We start from the raw sequence: 16,688 nt of genomic DNA, 5'->3' as shown, positions 1-16,688 counted from the left end.
AGTCCTTCAGAATACACTCTACTGCATGGATTTTCATTTGCACTGTGAACATTGGCTGAAAGAGATATTTAGACCATGTCAGCATTGCAAATACCAAAACCATGTCAGACTCACTGCTTCTTATGTTGATTTATCACATTGGGGATAATATACAACTACTCATAGTGGAAAATACAAATTGATTGGAAAAAGACTTGAAAAGTCCAGGACTAGGTTCAGTCTATTTGCCTATATGTCATGTGTGCGTAATTTTGGCTTTGTGACATGAAAGGAAACATGATGTTTGCAGCAGTTAACTGACCTACAGTACAATACCTTAAACATTATTACCTATTGCACAAAACTAATTCAACATCTGTCAAACAGATCAATGTAATCTCTTTATCATACCCAGGTGATAGTGACACTTATTACAGGTTGGTTCCACCAGTCTCATCGAAGAAATTTAGGTAACCATGGAAGCAGCTCTCAAAACACCCTCTCCAACACAGATGGAATGATGACTGTCACTTTAATGTGATCCTAGGAAAGAGGGAGAGACAGCACAAAGGAAAGCAGACAATTAACAAGTGTAAAGCTTCGATCTCTAAACTCCACGTGTGTATGTGTACAGAATTTGGGGGAGACAACAACAGGATAACTACATGAATGCAACAATCAAATTGCAAGTTCTAAAAGATGACAACGTCATCAAGAATAATACATGGTCTATAAGCATTGCCATTGGTCGAGTCATTCGGTACTCTGTCAAAGTCCTCAGTTCCCATAGATGCAAGCAGATGGTCGTGCTGCCCTTGGCACCAGTGGCAGACCCTGCCGCGCGACCAATATCTTGTTTCAAACCAGTTCACTCGCAACGAACAGACAGAGCCAGGTGGTCGTTGGAGGAGGGCACGAGCTCCGAGATGCGCAATCTGAAGCGCTGTGAGGTGATAACCAAAGACAAATAGAAACAGACCTCTAGTGTCAACCGGAAAAATCAGTGAGATATAGTCTAGGTCGGGCAAACGATTTTTATTAGGCAATAAATTGCTTACATTTTGAATACGACGATAAAAAAAATCTTTAAAAAATCTAAAGCCTTGTTCGCGAAGGCTTTTGCTCAATCATCGGTGTGGATGGAACAGAACATTTTTTTTGTAGGTGAGAGATATTTACAGCTTATTCATTATTTTACATTTCCAAAAGAAATAATCATCTTTTAGCTAGGATTATTGTAGCCTATTTGTGAAAATGAATCACAGACTAAAGTGTTAATCCAAGTATAGTGAACAATAGCCTAATTAAATTAACGGCTACTGTTCAAAGATGTTCCCGATTTTTGAGATGCAGATTTAGAACAGGACACAAAATTCTACTTTCTACGTGGCTTTACAAGTAGGCTATAGTAGTATCCAACTGTGAAGACCAAAATAAAAAAAATAGTTTTTAAGTGCACAGATTGCTATAATATTTATTTCTGATGTGAAGTGTCCAAACCCTTGCGCATTTTGTCGTTGGATGGACGCAAACATTACAGCGTGCACAAATGCTAATTGGTTTTGCCACAACGGTGCTCAATTTTGCATTCTGGAGTCCACATGTGTTTCAAAATAAGTAACTTGCCTTTTGTGTGTTTTGATGATTTGAATGCGAGGCTCCTGTATCATCTGTTATAGGCAGCATTACAAATGAAAATCCATATTTTGTTCAGAATATAAAATATTCCTAATACGATGTTGCCTTATATAATTGCAGCAGGTTAATCAGCAAGATACACCTGGAACTGAAAACTGTAACTGCTATTAGCCTACACTAAGTATAATTGTTCTGAAATTAAAGGATCACCAGGGCATCTTTGTGTCCCAAAAATGTGATCTGAACGAAAGCTTCTTGAGGTTTTCCTCAGTTGAGGATGTGAGGGCGACACATCGCAACGTTCCAAAACCGTCACACACGGTTGTATTTGGAATAGCTGAGTGGCACCAGGAATCTACGGTGTCATTCCAACAGATGTCTTGATTGCTCTGTGAAGAAATTCGACAATATTCATCCGTAGAAGGAAAAACTATCAAGGCCTAACCCAGTCTGACAACCAGTGGGGGCGGTGACTTTGTATTACATTATCAATCTTTGCGTTGAAGTTGTACATCCGTTCGTTATTGCACCAGCTGTACAGTCACACCTGTTACTGAGCTTTACAGTAGAGAGCGTTCCAACATGCATTACATAATTACATGAATCCTAGACTGTTTATGGCAATGTGCTAAACTGAGGACTACTTTAATACTCAGGTGTATTTTTCCAGTTCTGTGTTCAGACACATTTAGTTTTTATTTGTTTCCAGCATTATTGTTTTATAGACAAATTGTGTATACCCATTGTCAAACCATATGCTTTGAGTCAGAGTTTGAGATTCAGTGGCTTTAGCATCTGTTCCCTTGTCCTTTGCATTGGAACTTTGTCTTGGGAATATCAAGATGTTGACAAAACTGACACAGATGTCCTCCTGAAGTGGTATGTGTGTGTGTGTGTGTGTGTGTGGGCACTCAGAGCACTCCCACCCACACCACACACAAGCTGTAACTATCCTTTGCACGTAGTTCAGGAGTCGTGAGAACCAGTCAACACAAAGACAGGGTTCGACATGGTGTGTGTGGTGTGGAACACATGTCTTCAAAACCCATTGAGAGGGCCTGAGACTGACTCTGCGCTGTGTTCCAGTGTTTGGGGTCGCTGGGTGTTTGAGGGGTGCACCAGTACGACCCCCTCCCATTGTGACTGTGGTTTAGGGAAGCAGGGGAACATGTCACCCCATTGTGAGGATTTGTAAAGACGTTTCTGACCAAGGCAGCTGTTTGTCTAGCACTAAGCTGTACATACACAGGAATAAATATGCATTTCTTGTCAATGACTGAGAGAGAGAATGATTGTGGATGATGAGGAATTTGACTAGTTTATATGTAGTATTTGAGCTACTCCATCAACATGCCAAATGTTTTTAAAAGTAAAGTAACATCTAATATGAGGAATTACTTTTCATGTCTTATCCTCTCCATGTCATACCAGCAATTATATCTGTGTGCTTTTTCCAATGTGGGCTGTTTGTTGAGATATCTCAGCTTTTCCGTCCATTGCTGCAGTGTTTCAGGACTGCCAAAGTCAGCATGATTGATCCATGCTCAGATGACAACCTATTGGTTTTTCACTGCCATTGCAGTTGGAACAGGACAGGAAAAGGGAGGGGCATGTATGAAGCCAGGAAGGGGCCAGCAGTGAGCATGTGACAGACAGTGTACTGTATGTAGGAAGAAAGCGTAGGAATTAGAGACAGAAAATACCATGCTCTTAGCACTATGTTTTATTCATTAGGAAATTAAGCATGCGCATGTGAAACAGGTGGGATCTGTGATCTAAATAGCCTAACTCAGACAGTCAGACCAGAGCATTCTGGGGAGGAGCTGTATGTTATTCAGAATACAGAATCCAGTGTCCATATCCAGAGCAGTGTGTCACTCCTTTCCATCACCCCCTCGTCTTGTCTCTCAAACTCTCCTCCTCCTCCTCCTCCTCCTCCTCCCTCCTCCACCAGTTCCAGCAGCTGCACCAGAGCCCTGTGTGAATGTTACTCCTGCATACTAATGGAGCAGGAACAGACATCCTTCTCAGGCCAATGCAGTAAGGACACAGAGCAGCAGACAGCTCTATGCCACCCCAGCAGTCCGTCAGGAAAACAAAACAAGTGTTTGGTTGTGATTGTCTTCTAATGACTGCTAGCCACATTGTAGTGCTAGTGGGAGGAGTGAATCAGAAGCTGTGTGCATGGTGGCTGTGCTGTGGTTTCACATGACATGGTGGGTGTTCTGTAGTGGCTCCGCAAAAAGATTGTTTGCCTCCGACAGTTGAAGAAATCAAGTTGTGGTGCATTGGCAGCTTCTGTCGATAACAAACAAATGCTTATGTTGCCATTAGCCAGTCTAGATGGACGTGGATTATATAGCTGTGGAGAGAAGACGTGATCTGTTAGTCATGATGCTTTCTCCTACATGATGTTAGTGATATCTGATGATGTCACAGTTGGCTGGCACAGTGTACACCTGCATCTATGGATGTGCTTGGTTGCGATCATCTCTGTGTTGCTTGCCGGCCGCCTAATGGCACACACAGCTCCTTATTTGGGTATGAAACAGACGTGCCGATGCCATAGCCGTCGCCATGGTGACGGCATGAATGTGAGCCTGTTGTGTGGCCGCTGATTGGGAAACACTGCTCACATTTACACCAAATGAAAAGAGGCAGAGAGTGAAAGAGTGAAAGAGGGGAAAGACATTTCTCTTCCCAGTGAAAAGCGCAATCATTTTGTCATTAGGGTGATTTCCTCTTGGCAGGGCTAGCGTAGGAGAACTTGGTGGAGTGTCTGAATGGCCAGCGTCACTAAGTCACTAACCAGAAAATCCACAAAACAACACTGCTTACCTTAATGCCCAGTACCCAAGTTATATAGCCTAGTACCTGAGACAGCTGTAGGTTTTGAAACATTTGAGGCAAAAGTACTATTTAAAGGAAAACCTACAAAGAACTTCTAACTAGGTTTGGTCTGAAACCCCAATCCATAAACCTGTCCCCTGATCTTGTAACCTAATCCTGAGTAAAGAGCCAGCCCTAGGCCAGCTTTGGGCAAAAGACTAGGCTCTCCTGGATGGGTCAGTCTGGATGTGCTTTCTCACTGGCTCAGATGAGCTTCATTAGTCCCTATGCTGTCTGGAAATACAGGGTTATAAATGCATTAATGAGTCCTTGGCAGCAAACAGACAGCTGATTACAACTCTGAATGTTATCTCGCCTCACTTGCTTGCTTTGAACCTTGGGGGTATGTTTCTCTCAGGGTAGGCTCTTAGAACAAACAAACATCCACATATCTATTTCAATATATGTATGCGTGGTGTATGTGTGTGTTTTTTTTGTCTAAATAAAATAGCTAAATTCCAATAATTATATGGCAGAGTGAATTGAGAAAGAGACATCTGCCTGAGGCCTGTTGCTCTGCTTCAATTCATACCAAACCAGCTAGATCATGCTCAGTGTATTTGTAGTTCTTGTGTGTAGATAAACAGAGTGAAAGAGGGAGGGAGAGACTGAAAGAGAGGGTGTGCATGTGTGTTCTCAGCATAAATTGTGTACTGCTGGATGCAGTCGTTCTGCAGGCTTTGAGATTAGCTTCTTGATCCAACTCCGTCAACAAGGAAAATGATCTAACAAGCCCAGGAAACCAGCATTTCAGACACTTTATGTAAGGCCATCTTATGTAAGGCACACATTTTATGTAATCTTAAATTACCTAAGACTAGAGAATAAGATAATCTCCACATCCACTTTAGGGGCAAGGCTATGGAAGTCTGCCTGACAAAACTGTGTGATCAGTTTTTGCAGCCACAGTTTATTCCATGATGGTGTAAAGCGCTTGGCTTCTATGGGCATCAGCAGAGCCTAGGGAAAGTGTGTTTGTAAGCCGACACCGTCAGACTGGTGCTGTGTCAGAGGATAAAAAACAACAACATCTGTCTAGCCCCCATTTGATCATTACTGTGTCCACTGAGCGACCATTACACTAACTACACATACTGACTGTTAGGGCTCCTATTGGCAGTATTTCTGAGATTGCATCTGAGCTTCCATGGTTGGATTCGTATTTTCTGGGCGTGTGAATCCTCCCACCAACACCAGCAGCACTATTCAGAAAAAGTCACACACACACACACAATTGCCCCATGATATGGGTCAGAGCGGATGGGCCCCCTCCACCTCCTCTGCCCCCCCACAGCGCTGACAGCCCTCCAGGAACCGGGTGCCAGGTGTCTGAGTTTTATAGCCTCAGCATGAAAGCAGTGATTACCTCGCATGTCTTCTCCAATTTAAGAGTAGGCAGCAGTGGAGAAAAGGAGAGGGAGAGATGAGAGGTAAATAGATTGCATTTTACTGTACATGGATAGATATCAAGATACAATGCATTGACAGACAATCAGACTGATGGAACACTAAACAGCGGTGAGTTTAAAGATGGATGAATGAAGATGGAAAAGAAGAGGGCAGCAGAAAGTGAGACGTGATACCTCTGTGTCATGATATCATCAGGGTTGTCTTGACACAATCATTTGAGACACAGTACATTCAGCCTTACTTCCTCAAGTTACCAAAACTAGAATTCTGAAATCATCCTTGATGTGCTGATGTCCACTGTGACACATTCTCTGCAAATTTGCTAAAAGCATGCCACACTGAAAACGAACTTCCCTTAGATTGCAAGGATGTATAACAATATATCTATATAGAAGCCAAATCATGACATCAAAATATTAATATTATGTTTTTAACAGATTCAACATCTGTTAAAAGTAAATTAAGTTGAGTAGTCTGGTCAGCACACAAAGTACTGCAAGTTATATATTACTTGAATAATGAAACTCACTGAATGTTTCAGCACATAAAGGAGTCCTGTACAGTAACACAATTGATTTGTACTCTAATGCATTTGCAATTTGGCCACTTGGTGGACTACTTTATTATAAATCAGAGATGTTTCACTGTCATAAAATCCATTAGTTCCTACTGTACTTCATGTGGGGTAGAACATTGTACAATGTACATTACAAGATGCACCTGCATGTTATTATAATGATGCTGGCAGAAAACAAAGCACTGGCAGTGTTTTTGAACTAAATAAAGTCCCTTTTTATTGAGTTGCTATAAATATTATGCTAGCAGATGCTTAATCAAAGCTGTGAGACTGTCAGTCACGCATCCCTGCTTTCTGTTCTACTGCCAGTTTGGTGTTTTAAAGATGAAAGGAGAGAGAAATCAAACTACAGCTACTGGATTTTATGTTAATAATGCCTCTTTGGTAAGAATTCTGACTGAAATGTAAAACAAAAGACAGGCAGAGGAACACATACAGTCTGTTTCTCAGTATCTAGAAAATGTAAAAAGTAAGTACAAAAGAATACTGCTGTTTTAAAAGCATGTGAGTTTGAGGCTGGGTGCTGAGACAGGGGGATGTGGGCTCTGCTTGTCAGCTCCAGTAACCAGGTGAAGCCTTGTACAAATTGAATAGTGTGGAAAAATAGGCCTGTGTGACTTCAGTCTCGGTTCTGGAGTATAACATTTATAACAGCTAAGTGGAGAAAGAGAAACACCGGACAAAAAAAAATCAAGTGTTATACAAAATAAGGCAAACTCTCAATCACAGTCAAGACAGTCATCATGTATCAGTCAGCATGCCTGGCTCTAAGCGGGGGCACAAGCACATGTTTTGACAGGTTAAAATGCTGTATGTACTGTATGACTGTAGAGGAAAACCATATTCCCCCATGACAGGCGTTTAAGATCCGCTATTGGCGATTTAAACGAAGAGGAAGACAAAAAATTCATGTTTGATTCATATAATTGGATCTCATAAATGTGGAGGGAAACCGAGTGACTCAACAGTGCAAAGCCCATCTGAGATCGATGTGTGTAGTGTTGTGGTGCTGAACACTCTCCCCTCCCCTGGGGGTTCATCCCACTAGCTTGCCTGTCCTTTGCCACCTACCTGCACCCCTGACCCGTTCTGGCCCAGACCTGGCATCACCACCGACCATTTCTTTCAGGCTGGTTAATAGGCTAGTTTAAACTTGCATGTGCACTGACTGTGCTACTGCTTCTAGAGACTTTTTGCTTGTTTTGCACTTAAGACCAGTCGTCAACAACGTTCAGAGTTTTTTTATTCCCTAGCTTGCCTAACGGATTAGGCCTGTTGTGTAATGGCCTCACAGAGCTGGTCCCACCAAAGGACCTTTTTAACTGTGCATAGCATATGTAGATAATCTCTACTGTGTGGAGGGAGTGTGTTATCTCTGAGGAGACAGACACAGTGAACGGAAGAGCAGCAGTGTTAATATTCACACAACACCTCACCTCAGACAGGGATGCGTATATATCTAAAAAGGCAACATTCTAATCTTCTAATAGCTTACCTCTTCTCTCATGTATACTCTTGCAACTAATTGATTCTACTCTCTGCAACCAATCATCTTCATTTGATGTTTTACAAACTTTTGCACAAAACTGTAATGAAAATGTTATTTTGGGGGAAACGTTATTGGTGATGTAACTGAATTCACTCACACATTCAGTCATTAGAATAACTGGCAGTAATCTCTATTTCATTTTCAGAACATAGAGAATGTCATAAATAGTCATGCCATTCTGACATCTGTCTCATATCTATGAGTTCAGTATTTGGTTTCAAAAATGTTCAATTCTTTTAACTAAAGTAGCAGACTAGAGCCGGGTTGAGTGTTATCAGATTGTTATCAGACAATTTAACTGATCATTTGAACTCGAGAGTACAAAGCTGGCTTGTTCACTTGTTTTTGAATTGCCTGTAACTGTGTGTAAGGCTCATTAAGAGATAGAAATGAACTCAGCATAATAGCAAATGATCATTGCACAGGATTGTGCCCTGATATGCATATCTAATGATGACTCTAAAGGTCTGGGGGCTGCTGGTGCTGGGGAGCCAGGGATCTTTGCTCTAGAGAAATGTGAAAATGTCAAGATTCAGTCTAGCCATGGCAGATGCTGCCTTTAGTTTGACTTTTCATACATATATAAGTATTTAAGTTCTAATCTCTCTCCTTTTCCCTCCCTCTTCACATGATCTAAATCTGTGAAATTGTGATGAATATAATGTAAGCTGTTTATCCGTATTGCATTGCTTTAATTCCTGACCTGGTTTCTGTGTCTTTCAGACTTGTTCTGCTGAATTGCAGGAAAAGAGGAGAAAATAAGCCCCCGGTGGAAGAAGGAAAGGGCCCTGACCATCCCCTGCCCTCCTTTCCTCAAAAAGGCTTTTCCACAGGCTGGGACAACACTGCTCGGTAAACAGAACTCTACCAGTTCGCTGCAGAGGGAAGACACTGATGCTCTTGATTACTGGTGGTTGATGTCACATCTCAAAGCTTTCCTCCAGGTCCTCTTCAGGATCCCTGCCTCTCCTCTCGGCCCAGAGTAACCATTCAGAGAGCAGACAGCATGGCGCTCACCTGTCTTCCATGGCCCCTGTTGGCTTGGATGTGTGTGGTACTGAATCTGCCCCTGGTGCAGGCTGGGGAATGCCCTCGACTATGTGTGTGTGAGATCCGGCCCTGGTTTACTCCTCAGTCCACCTACAGGGAGGCCACCACCGTGGACTGTAATGATCTGAGGCTAACTCGCATCCCCACCAACCTGTCAGCGGACATCCAGGTTCTGCTGCTCCAGAGCAACTCCATTTCCCACACGACCGGTGAGCTGGAGGTCCTGTACAACCTGACGGAGCTGGACCTTTCCCAAAACAACTTCAGCAGTGTGGAGGCGGTGGGCCTGACCAACATGAACCAACTGACAACCCTGCACTTGGAGGAGAACCAGATCAGTCAGCTGCCAGACCACTGTCTGCAGGACCTGTCTAACCTGCAAGAGCTCTACATCAACCACAACCAAATCAGCTCCATCACTCCTGGGGCCTTCTCTGGCCTGCGCAGCCTTCTGCGCCTCCACCTCAACTCAAACAAGCTCCGGGTCATTGATAGCCGCTGGTTCGAGGCCACCCCCAACCTGGAGATCCTCATGATCGGAGAAAACCCAGTCATTGGTCTCCTGGACATGAATTTCAAACCTCTAGGGACTCTGCGGAGTCTGGTGCTGGCTGGTATGGATCTCACCGACGTTCCCAGTAATGCTCTAGTGGGTTTAGACAGCCTGGAGAGTTTATCCTTCTATGACAACAAGCTGGTCCGAATCCCTCAGCTGGCTCTGCAGAAGGTTCCCAATCTGAAATTCCTAGATCTAAACAAAAACCCTGTTCACAAGATCCAGGAGGGAGACTTCAGGAACATGCTGCGTCTGAAGGAGTTGGGCATCAACAACATGGTGGAGCTGGTATCCTTTGACCGTTACGCACTAGACAACCTACCTGAACTTACCAAGCTGGAGGCTACCAACAACCCCAAACTTTCCTACATCCACCGACTGGCCTTCAGGGACGTGCCCTCTCTAGAGAGCCTGATGCTTAACAACAATGCCCTCAATTCAATTTACCAGCGCACTGTGGAGGTTCTGCCCAATCTAAGGGAGATCAGCCTCCATAGCAACCCTTTGCGTTGCGACTGCGTCATACAGTGGATGACCTCCAACCGAACCACGGTGCGTTTCATGGAGCCCCTCGCCATGCTTTGTGATTCTCCACTCGAGTTTCGGGGCCAGCATGTCAGAGAGGTGAAGCTCCAGGACTCTCCAGAACAGTGTCTGCCCCTTATCTCCCATGACACCTTCCCCAGCCACCTGAGCCTGGAGCTGGGCATGAGTGTCAGCCTGGACTGCCGGGCTATGGCGGAGCCTGAACCCGATATCTACTGGGTCTCCCCTCTGGGGACCAAGATCACCATGGACACCGTGTTAGATCGCTACCACCTGAGCAGCGAGGGGACCCTGAGGCTGTCTCATGTACAGGTGGAGGATTCTGGCCGCTACACCTGCGTGGCCCAGAACTCAGAGGGAGCGGACACCCGCGTCACTACCATCCGTGTCAACGGAACCCTACTGGACAGTGCCGAGGTCATGAAAATGTACGTCAAGCAGACCGAGTCCCACTCCATCCTGGTCTCCTGGAAGGTCAACTCCAATGTCATGACTTCCAACCTAAAATGGGCCTCGGCAACGATGAAGATCGACAACCCCCACATCACGTACACTGCACGTGTCCCTGTGGACGTCCACGAATACAACCTCACACACCTGCAACCCGCCACCGAGTATGAGGTGTGTCTCACCGTCTCTAACGTCCACCTGCAGACCCACAAGTCATGCGTCAACGTGACAACCCGCAGTGTCACCTTTGCTCTGAATGTGTCTGACCAGCGTCCCAGCGCCGCTCTTCTGGCTGTCATGGCAACCATGCTGGCCTTCCTCAGCTTGGCTACGGTGGGCATCTACATTGCCCGCCGATGGAAGAGGAAGAACTACCACCATTCCTTGAAGAAGTACATGCAGAAGACATCCTCCATTCCCCTCAATGAGCTCTACCCACCTCTAATCAACCTGTGGGAGGCAGACAGTGAGAAGGACAAGGAGGGCTGTGTGGAGGGCAAACCTTCTCCTGTGGACACCACTCGTAGCTACTACATGTGGTGAGGAGACCTTACCAGGCCAGAACCTGGAGCTCCTCGCAGCAGCACACACAGACACACTTTTGCCATTTTGGTGCAAAAGTCATATAAAGTTGCAAATGTTTTTTGTATCTTCAGCTTTGCTAATAAGAGGCAGAGTGAATAAGGACTGGGTTTTTATTAGTATAGCGTATCGCCTTTGTTTGATTCTCTCCGTAGGTCTTTAAGGTTTTGGACTTTCCAAGATGGCAGCTGTGCTTAGCTTCCAGGTCGTATGTCTTATTAGTTGCTGTGCTCTATTTCTGTGATGCATTTTTGATAGCACAGCTTTTCAATTTATTCTTCTGGACTCGTTTTTTTAGGGTCTATTATGCAGGTTGGGACTACTGTTCCTCTTGCAGTAATGGTAGAGATAAATGTGTCTTTCTCTCGTTTTGTAAGACAGGTAATCTGTTGTGCACTGAAAGGTAGCAGAGTTTCCTTTACAGAGTTGACTCTAATTACAAGCTGACTGAGGGATTTAGACATGCTAGTCTGCCTACTGAATAATGTTAGCGATTGTACAGTAATGTTGTATCAACTATAATTTGAGACTTTTTTAATTGTAATTGGAAATATTAGGAATTAGTTTGTTGATAATCGTGCTTTTTAGAAACATGAATGTTATGATAACATACCGTTATGAGTTATAGTAGTAGCTTTATAATTTAGTCTAATTTGCTCTTTCCGATATTGGTAGAATCAGTCACTGACTACTTACTTTTGTGATTTCAACACTCAAAATGTTGTATATGGATGAGAACGTTAAAATAACAAACGTTTTTTCTTTTTAAAATTGTCTACATTTTTCTGTTTTGGGGATTTACACATTTGTACATATATGAATTTACGTCATGGTGGAGCAGTGGAGTTCAGGATTGGGCAAAAAGGTGAAGACGTCTCTGATAACACCCAATTGCTCTGAAAGTACCAAGTCAATGAAGGGAATAATTAAACAAGTTCAAGCCAAAATCAATGTATTTATTACAGATCTGTAAGGCGCAGCTGTCTGATACATTCAAGTTGAGCATCTCACAGGACTGCACCATGAATACAGGAAATCAAGGGAGTATATGGTATCACAATATGGGAGGATACAAAATGATTAGCATAGCCTTCACAGGCACTGAAAAAGGACACTGTGTTCTAGATAGCTTTTGTTTAGGTCTTTAGATAAGGCTCCTAAAAATGGCCTTGTCACTCCTTCTATTTTCCTCGTTCAAAGTTGCATGACATTATACACTTTAGCAATATTGTGACTTCTGACTTACATTACTGACACAGGCCTTTCCTAGTCACACCTTACAAAGAACTAACTTATGGCTATGCAGGCATAAGAAAACATCTTAATGACAGTTTATCAATGATACAAGAAACATAATTAATAGATGCATATTTCTCTCCTGGACATAACCAAGGGTTATGTGCTCATCAACTTAATATTGCAAGGTATAGATAAAAAATGGTTTATTATCTATACAGACAGCCATGTTGCAGTGGCTGTCTAGGTGAAGGAAATATACAGTGTGGTAACTTGAAAATAGATCATTCAATGTGTCGTCTTGTATAAACAATTTGGAGCATTGTTGCAACCTAGTGGTACCAAAAGTGTCAGGGCCACAGCCGTGCCCCCCTATTGTTTTTGGTTTTGCCCTGCCCTGTGTTTCCCTGTCATTGTCGTCACCTGTGTCTCGTTCAGTTCTCGTTAGTTTCATTGTGTTCACCTGTGTTTTTGTTTCTGTGTATTTAGGTTCCTGTTTTGTGTCCAGTCTTTGTCTTATCATTGCCCTTTGTTCCTGTGTGTTCCCTGTCTGTTTCCCGTTTTCGAGTATTAAACCGTTTGTTTTTTGACCATGCCTGCTGACTCTCCTGTGTTTGGGTCCTACCCCTCCACACGTCGTGACAAAAAGAACTAGTGCTGAATAATGAGAATAAAGGTTCCTTTATTCCACCACCTAGTAACCATCTGTGGGCGTGCAGTACATTACATTGTATGCTTCATGTCTGATAACCTCCTGGTTGGTGCGCATACAGCAGCCATAAAGCAGCATTACACAAACACTGTACATGATATCCAGAGAATGGCTCAGCTCAGTAAAATATTTATTAGCTTTTATAATGGCTATAAATGTCTACTTTAACATTGATAAGACACATGATTTTCAGCTGATGTCATGTCTGTCAATATGTAATAACTAATTAGTTGCAAGGTTGAACCAAAATACATTGTATCAGAAGGAGTTTAACTGGAAAATGCAAGACTGAATTGAATAAACCATCATGAAGTGTACACTGTTCATTCAAAATCAAATCAATGTATTTTGTTTGATTTCATTTGTTGACTCAAAGTACAAAGTATATCATCTTATGGGAAATAATGACTGATTTAACCTTTTTGTTCCTTTCTTTCCTGGATTATGTCCCTGAAACCCCCCCGATTTCAAGATTCCATCCAAGCCAGACTTAGTGGTGACATGTACTACTTTGGAAATATGAAACTCGATTTCTGGGAGCTGGTTGATGTCTTTTCTGATTTTGATATGACAAGGAAGATCCTCCAGATCTTGCATCGTGTCTATGGTCTTCTGTTCCCCACAGAAGTACATTTCTTCTTTCTCCCTGGCATTGCACTTTGGAAATATTGTTACATTAGTGACACAGGCCTTTCCTAGTCACACCTTACAAAGAACTAACTTATGGCTATGCAGGCATAAGAAAACAGCTTAATGACAGTTTATCAATGATACAAGAAACATAATTAATAGATAGGCATATTTCTCTCCTGGACATAACCAAGGGTTATGTGCTCATCAACTTAATATAGCAAGGTATAGATCAAAAAATGTTTATTATATATACAGAAAGCCATATTGCAGTGGATGTCTAGGTAAAGGAAATATGGATTGTGGTAACTTGAAGATAGATCATTCAATGTGTCTTCTTGTATAAACAATTTGGAGCATTGTTGCAACCTAGTGGTACCAAAAGAACTAGTGCTGAATAATGAGAATAAAGGTTCCTTTATTCCACCACCTAGTGACCATCTGTGGGCATGCAGTACATTACATTGTATGCTTCATGTCTGATAACCTCCTGGTTGGTGCGCATACAGCAGCCATAAAGCAGCATTACACAAACACTGTACATGATATCCAGAGAATGGCTCAGCTCAGTAAAATATTTATTAGCTTTTATAATGGCTATAAATGTCTACTTTAAAATTGATAAGACACATGATTTTCAGCTGATTAAACAATGCTCGCCATGTCTGTCAATATGTAACAACTAATTAGTTGCAAGGTTGAACCAAAAAACATTGTATCACAAGGAGGTTAACTGGAAAATGCAAGACTGAATTGAATAAACCATCATGAAGTCTACCCTGTATATCAGTAAAGTATATCATTTTACGGGAAATAATGACTGATTTAATCTGTTTGTTCCTTTCTTTCCTCTACTTTTAACTGCTTAACTATCCATTGGGCCGCAGGGAGGGAGAGACGACAACACCTGCATGTACAGAACTGAGTCTGGTGTGCACACCTCACCCCAAGGAATGGGTCAGCAGCCTCACAGGCAGTGAGGTTTTGGATCAGCCTTTCCCTGCTTGGTTTCAGTGTTTGGCCTTCTGGCACATGAAACGCCACGGTCACATGGTCCCAGACAAACCACCTATCCCATTCATACAAAGGATCAAACTTCTCTGCTTTTATAATGTTGTCGTTGTGAGTTACAGGCTTAAAATAATGAGTTTTTGACAATGCTTGTGCCCGCCAAACAACGTTGTTGTTGTTAAATATACAAACAGCATCATCTCCACATTCCCATAGACCTGGGTACTTGTCAAACTCCTTCACACTGGGGCTGTGGACAATCACAGTGTACATGATCTCTTGTTTGTAAACAGTAGTCCCATACACTCTCATTACTGGCCCGTCTCCACCACAGATCTGCTCCCTGTACATCTGCAACATGTCCGACAGACTGAAAGTAAACTTAAAGTTACCATAACGAGATTTGTCCATCTGGAATGCTGGTGAGGTAGTGAATTTGGTTAGGAAGGGTTCCTGCATGCTCTTCTGCAAGGCTGACCTTCCAGGGAATGTCTTTTCCAGGAATCGCTCCTCTGCAATTTGGATGTCGTCTTCTTCAATAGCCAAACCCCACCATAAGAGATGTGGATTATGTCCCTGAAACCCCCCCATATGTCCCTGAAACCCCCCCGATTTCAAGATTCCATCCAAGCCAGACTTAGTGGTGACATGTACTACTTTGGAAATATGAAACTCGATTTCTGGGAGCTGGTTGATGTCTTTTCTGATGTTGATATGACAAGGAAGATCCTCCAGATCTTGCATCGTGTCTATGGTCTTCTGTTCCCCACAGAAGTACATTTCTTCTTTCTCCCTGGCATTGCGGCGCCTCATTGTCTCTATTGACAAGAGCCTTTACTTTAGAATCCCAGGAAGTGGTGGCGAAACAAATGCTATGTTTTTCTTAATGGGCAAATAAGCCACTACCTGTGATAATTATTTTGATAGATGGAGGTGAGAAATAACTAGATATATAGCTGGTTGGTGTGTTGTGTTCACTCCCGGGGTGTCTGTTAGAACACAACTCTTGGACACGGCTTTCTTTTGTTGATTCATTTGAGTTTTCCGTTAAAGAGTGTGGTGGCGGTGCTGAAACAACACAGAACGTAGACAATTACCATCACAGTCCCGACACAGCATATTACAGAATATACAACAAATAATATGTTGCCAATGCTATCATAATTAAACAAACATTATACCCCCCCCCCCCCCCCCCCCCCCACCGTTTGTACTGTAATTTGCTTCTAGATTTAGCCTTTAGATGGCATAACATATTATTCACTGGGATGACCTTTTCAAAGTGTAACTAGTATACAAACCCCAGCTAGCAAAATTGTTACATTCCAGCCAGGACATGACCTCAACATTATTTTAGTTTCCACAAAGTCATGTCCCCCCCCTCCCCCCCCCCCCCCCCCCCCCCCCCCCGCCGATGCCACCAGCAGCGGCAATGTGTCCTCTTTCAAACTCAAATCTTGTAACCCTAGGTTAAACAATTTAAGGACTAAGAACAACAACCACACAATTTACTTGATCATGAACGCACCAAAAATTTAAGTAAAGATTAAAATGACTAAATCAAAGATTGCTCACAGCGAGCATAAAAGAAAACTGGATCTGCTAGCGTTTAGACATTTTGCTGGTACTGTACAATTAAGAGCCAAAAGCTAAAGAAAATTGCAATTGTTTTTTTTATCAAACCTTGAGAGTAGTGAAAAGATCATACCTTGCTGGTCATTACTTTAAATAGTGCTGACGCGTCACTGACACAAACAATTTGGACTTGTCCACGTCCACCTGTCTTATAAACTGGTCGTAAAGTCGTTTATAATCGTAATTTGAGTGACAAGGTCGAGGCCCCACCCCTTGCTCCTCAGCATGAAGCAAAGGC

General features: G+C 42.8%; 2 protein-coding genes across 4 annotated transcripts; one reads left to right on the top strand and one right to left on the bottom strand.

Annotated features, from left to right (window-relative positions):
• Positions 1-809: 809 nt before the first annotated feature.
• Positions 810-11,220, top strand: LOC124471797 (leucine-rich repeat neuronal protein 1-like). 3 transcript variants are annotated; one of them, XM_047026410.1, is made up of 2 exons: positions 810-929; positions 8,766-11,220. In XM_047026410.1, exon 2 carries the CDS (start codon positions 9,049-9,051, stop codon positions 11,185-11,187), a length of 2,139 nt encoding a protein of 712 aa, XP_046882366.1. In that variant the 5' UTR covers positions 810-929; positions 8,766-9,048; the 3' UTR covers positions 11,188-11,220. The 3 variants fall into 3 exon arrangements, with proteins under 3 accessions (XP_046882366.1, XP_046882365.1, XP_046882364.1); XM_047026409.1 differs by having other exon boundaries at positions 810-1,139; XM_047026408.1 differs by having other exon boundaries at positions 810-1,143.
• A 277-nt stretch (positions 11,221-11,497) lies between these two features.
• Positions 11,498-16,607, bottom strand: LOC124471799. Its single transcript, XM_047026411.1, has 2 exons — positions 16,524-16,607; positions 11,498-15,883 (listed from the first exon to the last, which is right to left on the bottom strand). Exon 2 carries the CDS (start codon positions 15,626-15,628, stop codon positions 14,630-14,632), a length of 999 nt encoding a protein of 332 aa, XP_046882367.1. The 5' UTR covers positions 15,629-15,883; positions 16,524-16,607; the 3' UTR covers positions 11,498-14,629.
• Positions 16,608-16,688: the final 81 nt, after the last annotated feature.

Source organism: Hypomesus transpacificus, chromosome 9 (genome assembly GCF_021917145.1).
Source record: "Hypomesus transpacificus isolate Combined female chromosome 9, fHypTra1, whole genome shotgun sequence".
Classification (NCBI taxonomy): Eukaryota; Metazoa; Chordata; class Actinopteri; order Osmeriformes; family Osmeridae; genus Hypomesus; species Hypomesus transpacificus.
The sequence above is the reverse complement of the archived record's forward strand: the minus strand, read 5'-3'. Positions and strand labels throughout refer to the sequence as shown.

What these genes read in the sequence shown, in the direction of transcription:
- LOC124471797 (XM_047026410.1), top strand. Translation starts at nt 9,049, where the DNA reads ATGGCGCTCACCTGTCTTCCATGGCCCCTGTTGGCTTGGATGTGTGTG.
- LOC124471799 (XM_047026411.1), bottom strand. Translation starts at nt 15,628, where the DNA reads ATGAGGCGCCGCAATGCCAGGGAGAAAGAAGAAATGTACTTCTGTGGG.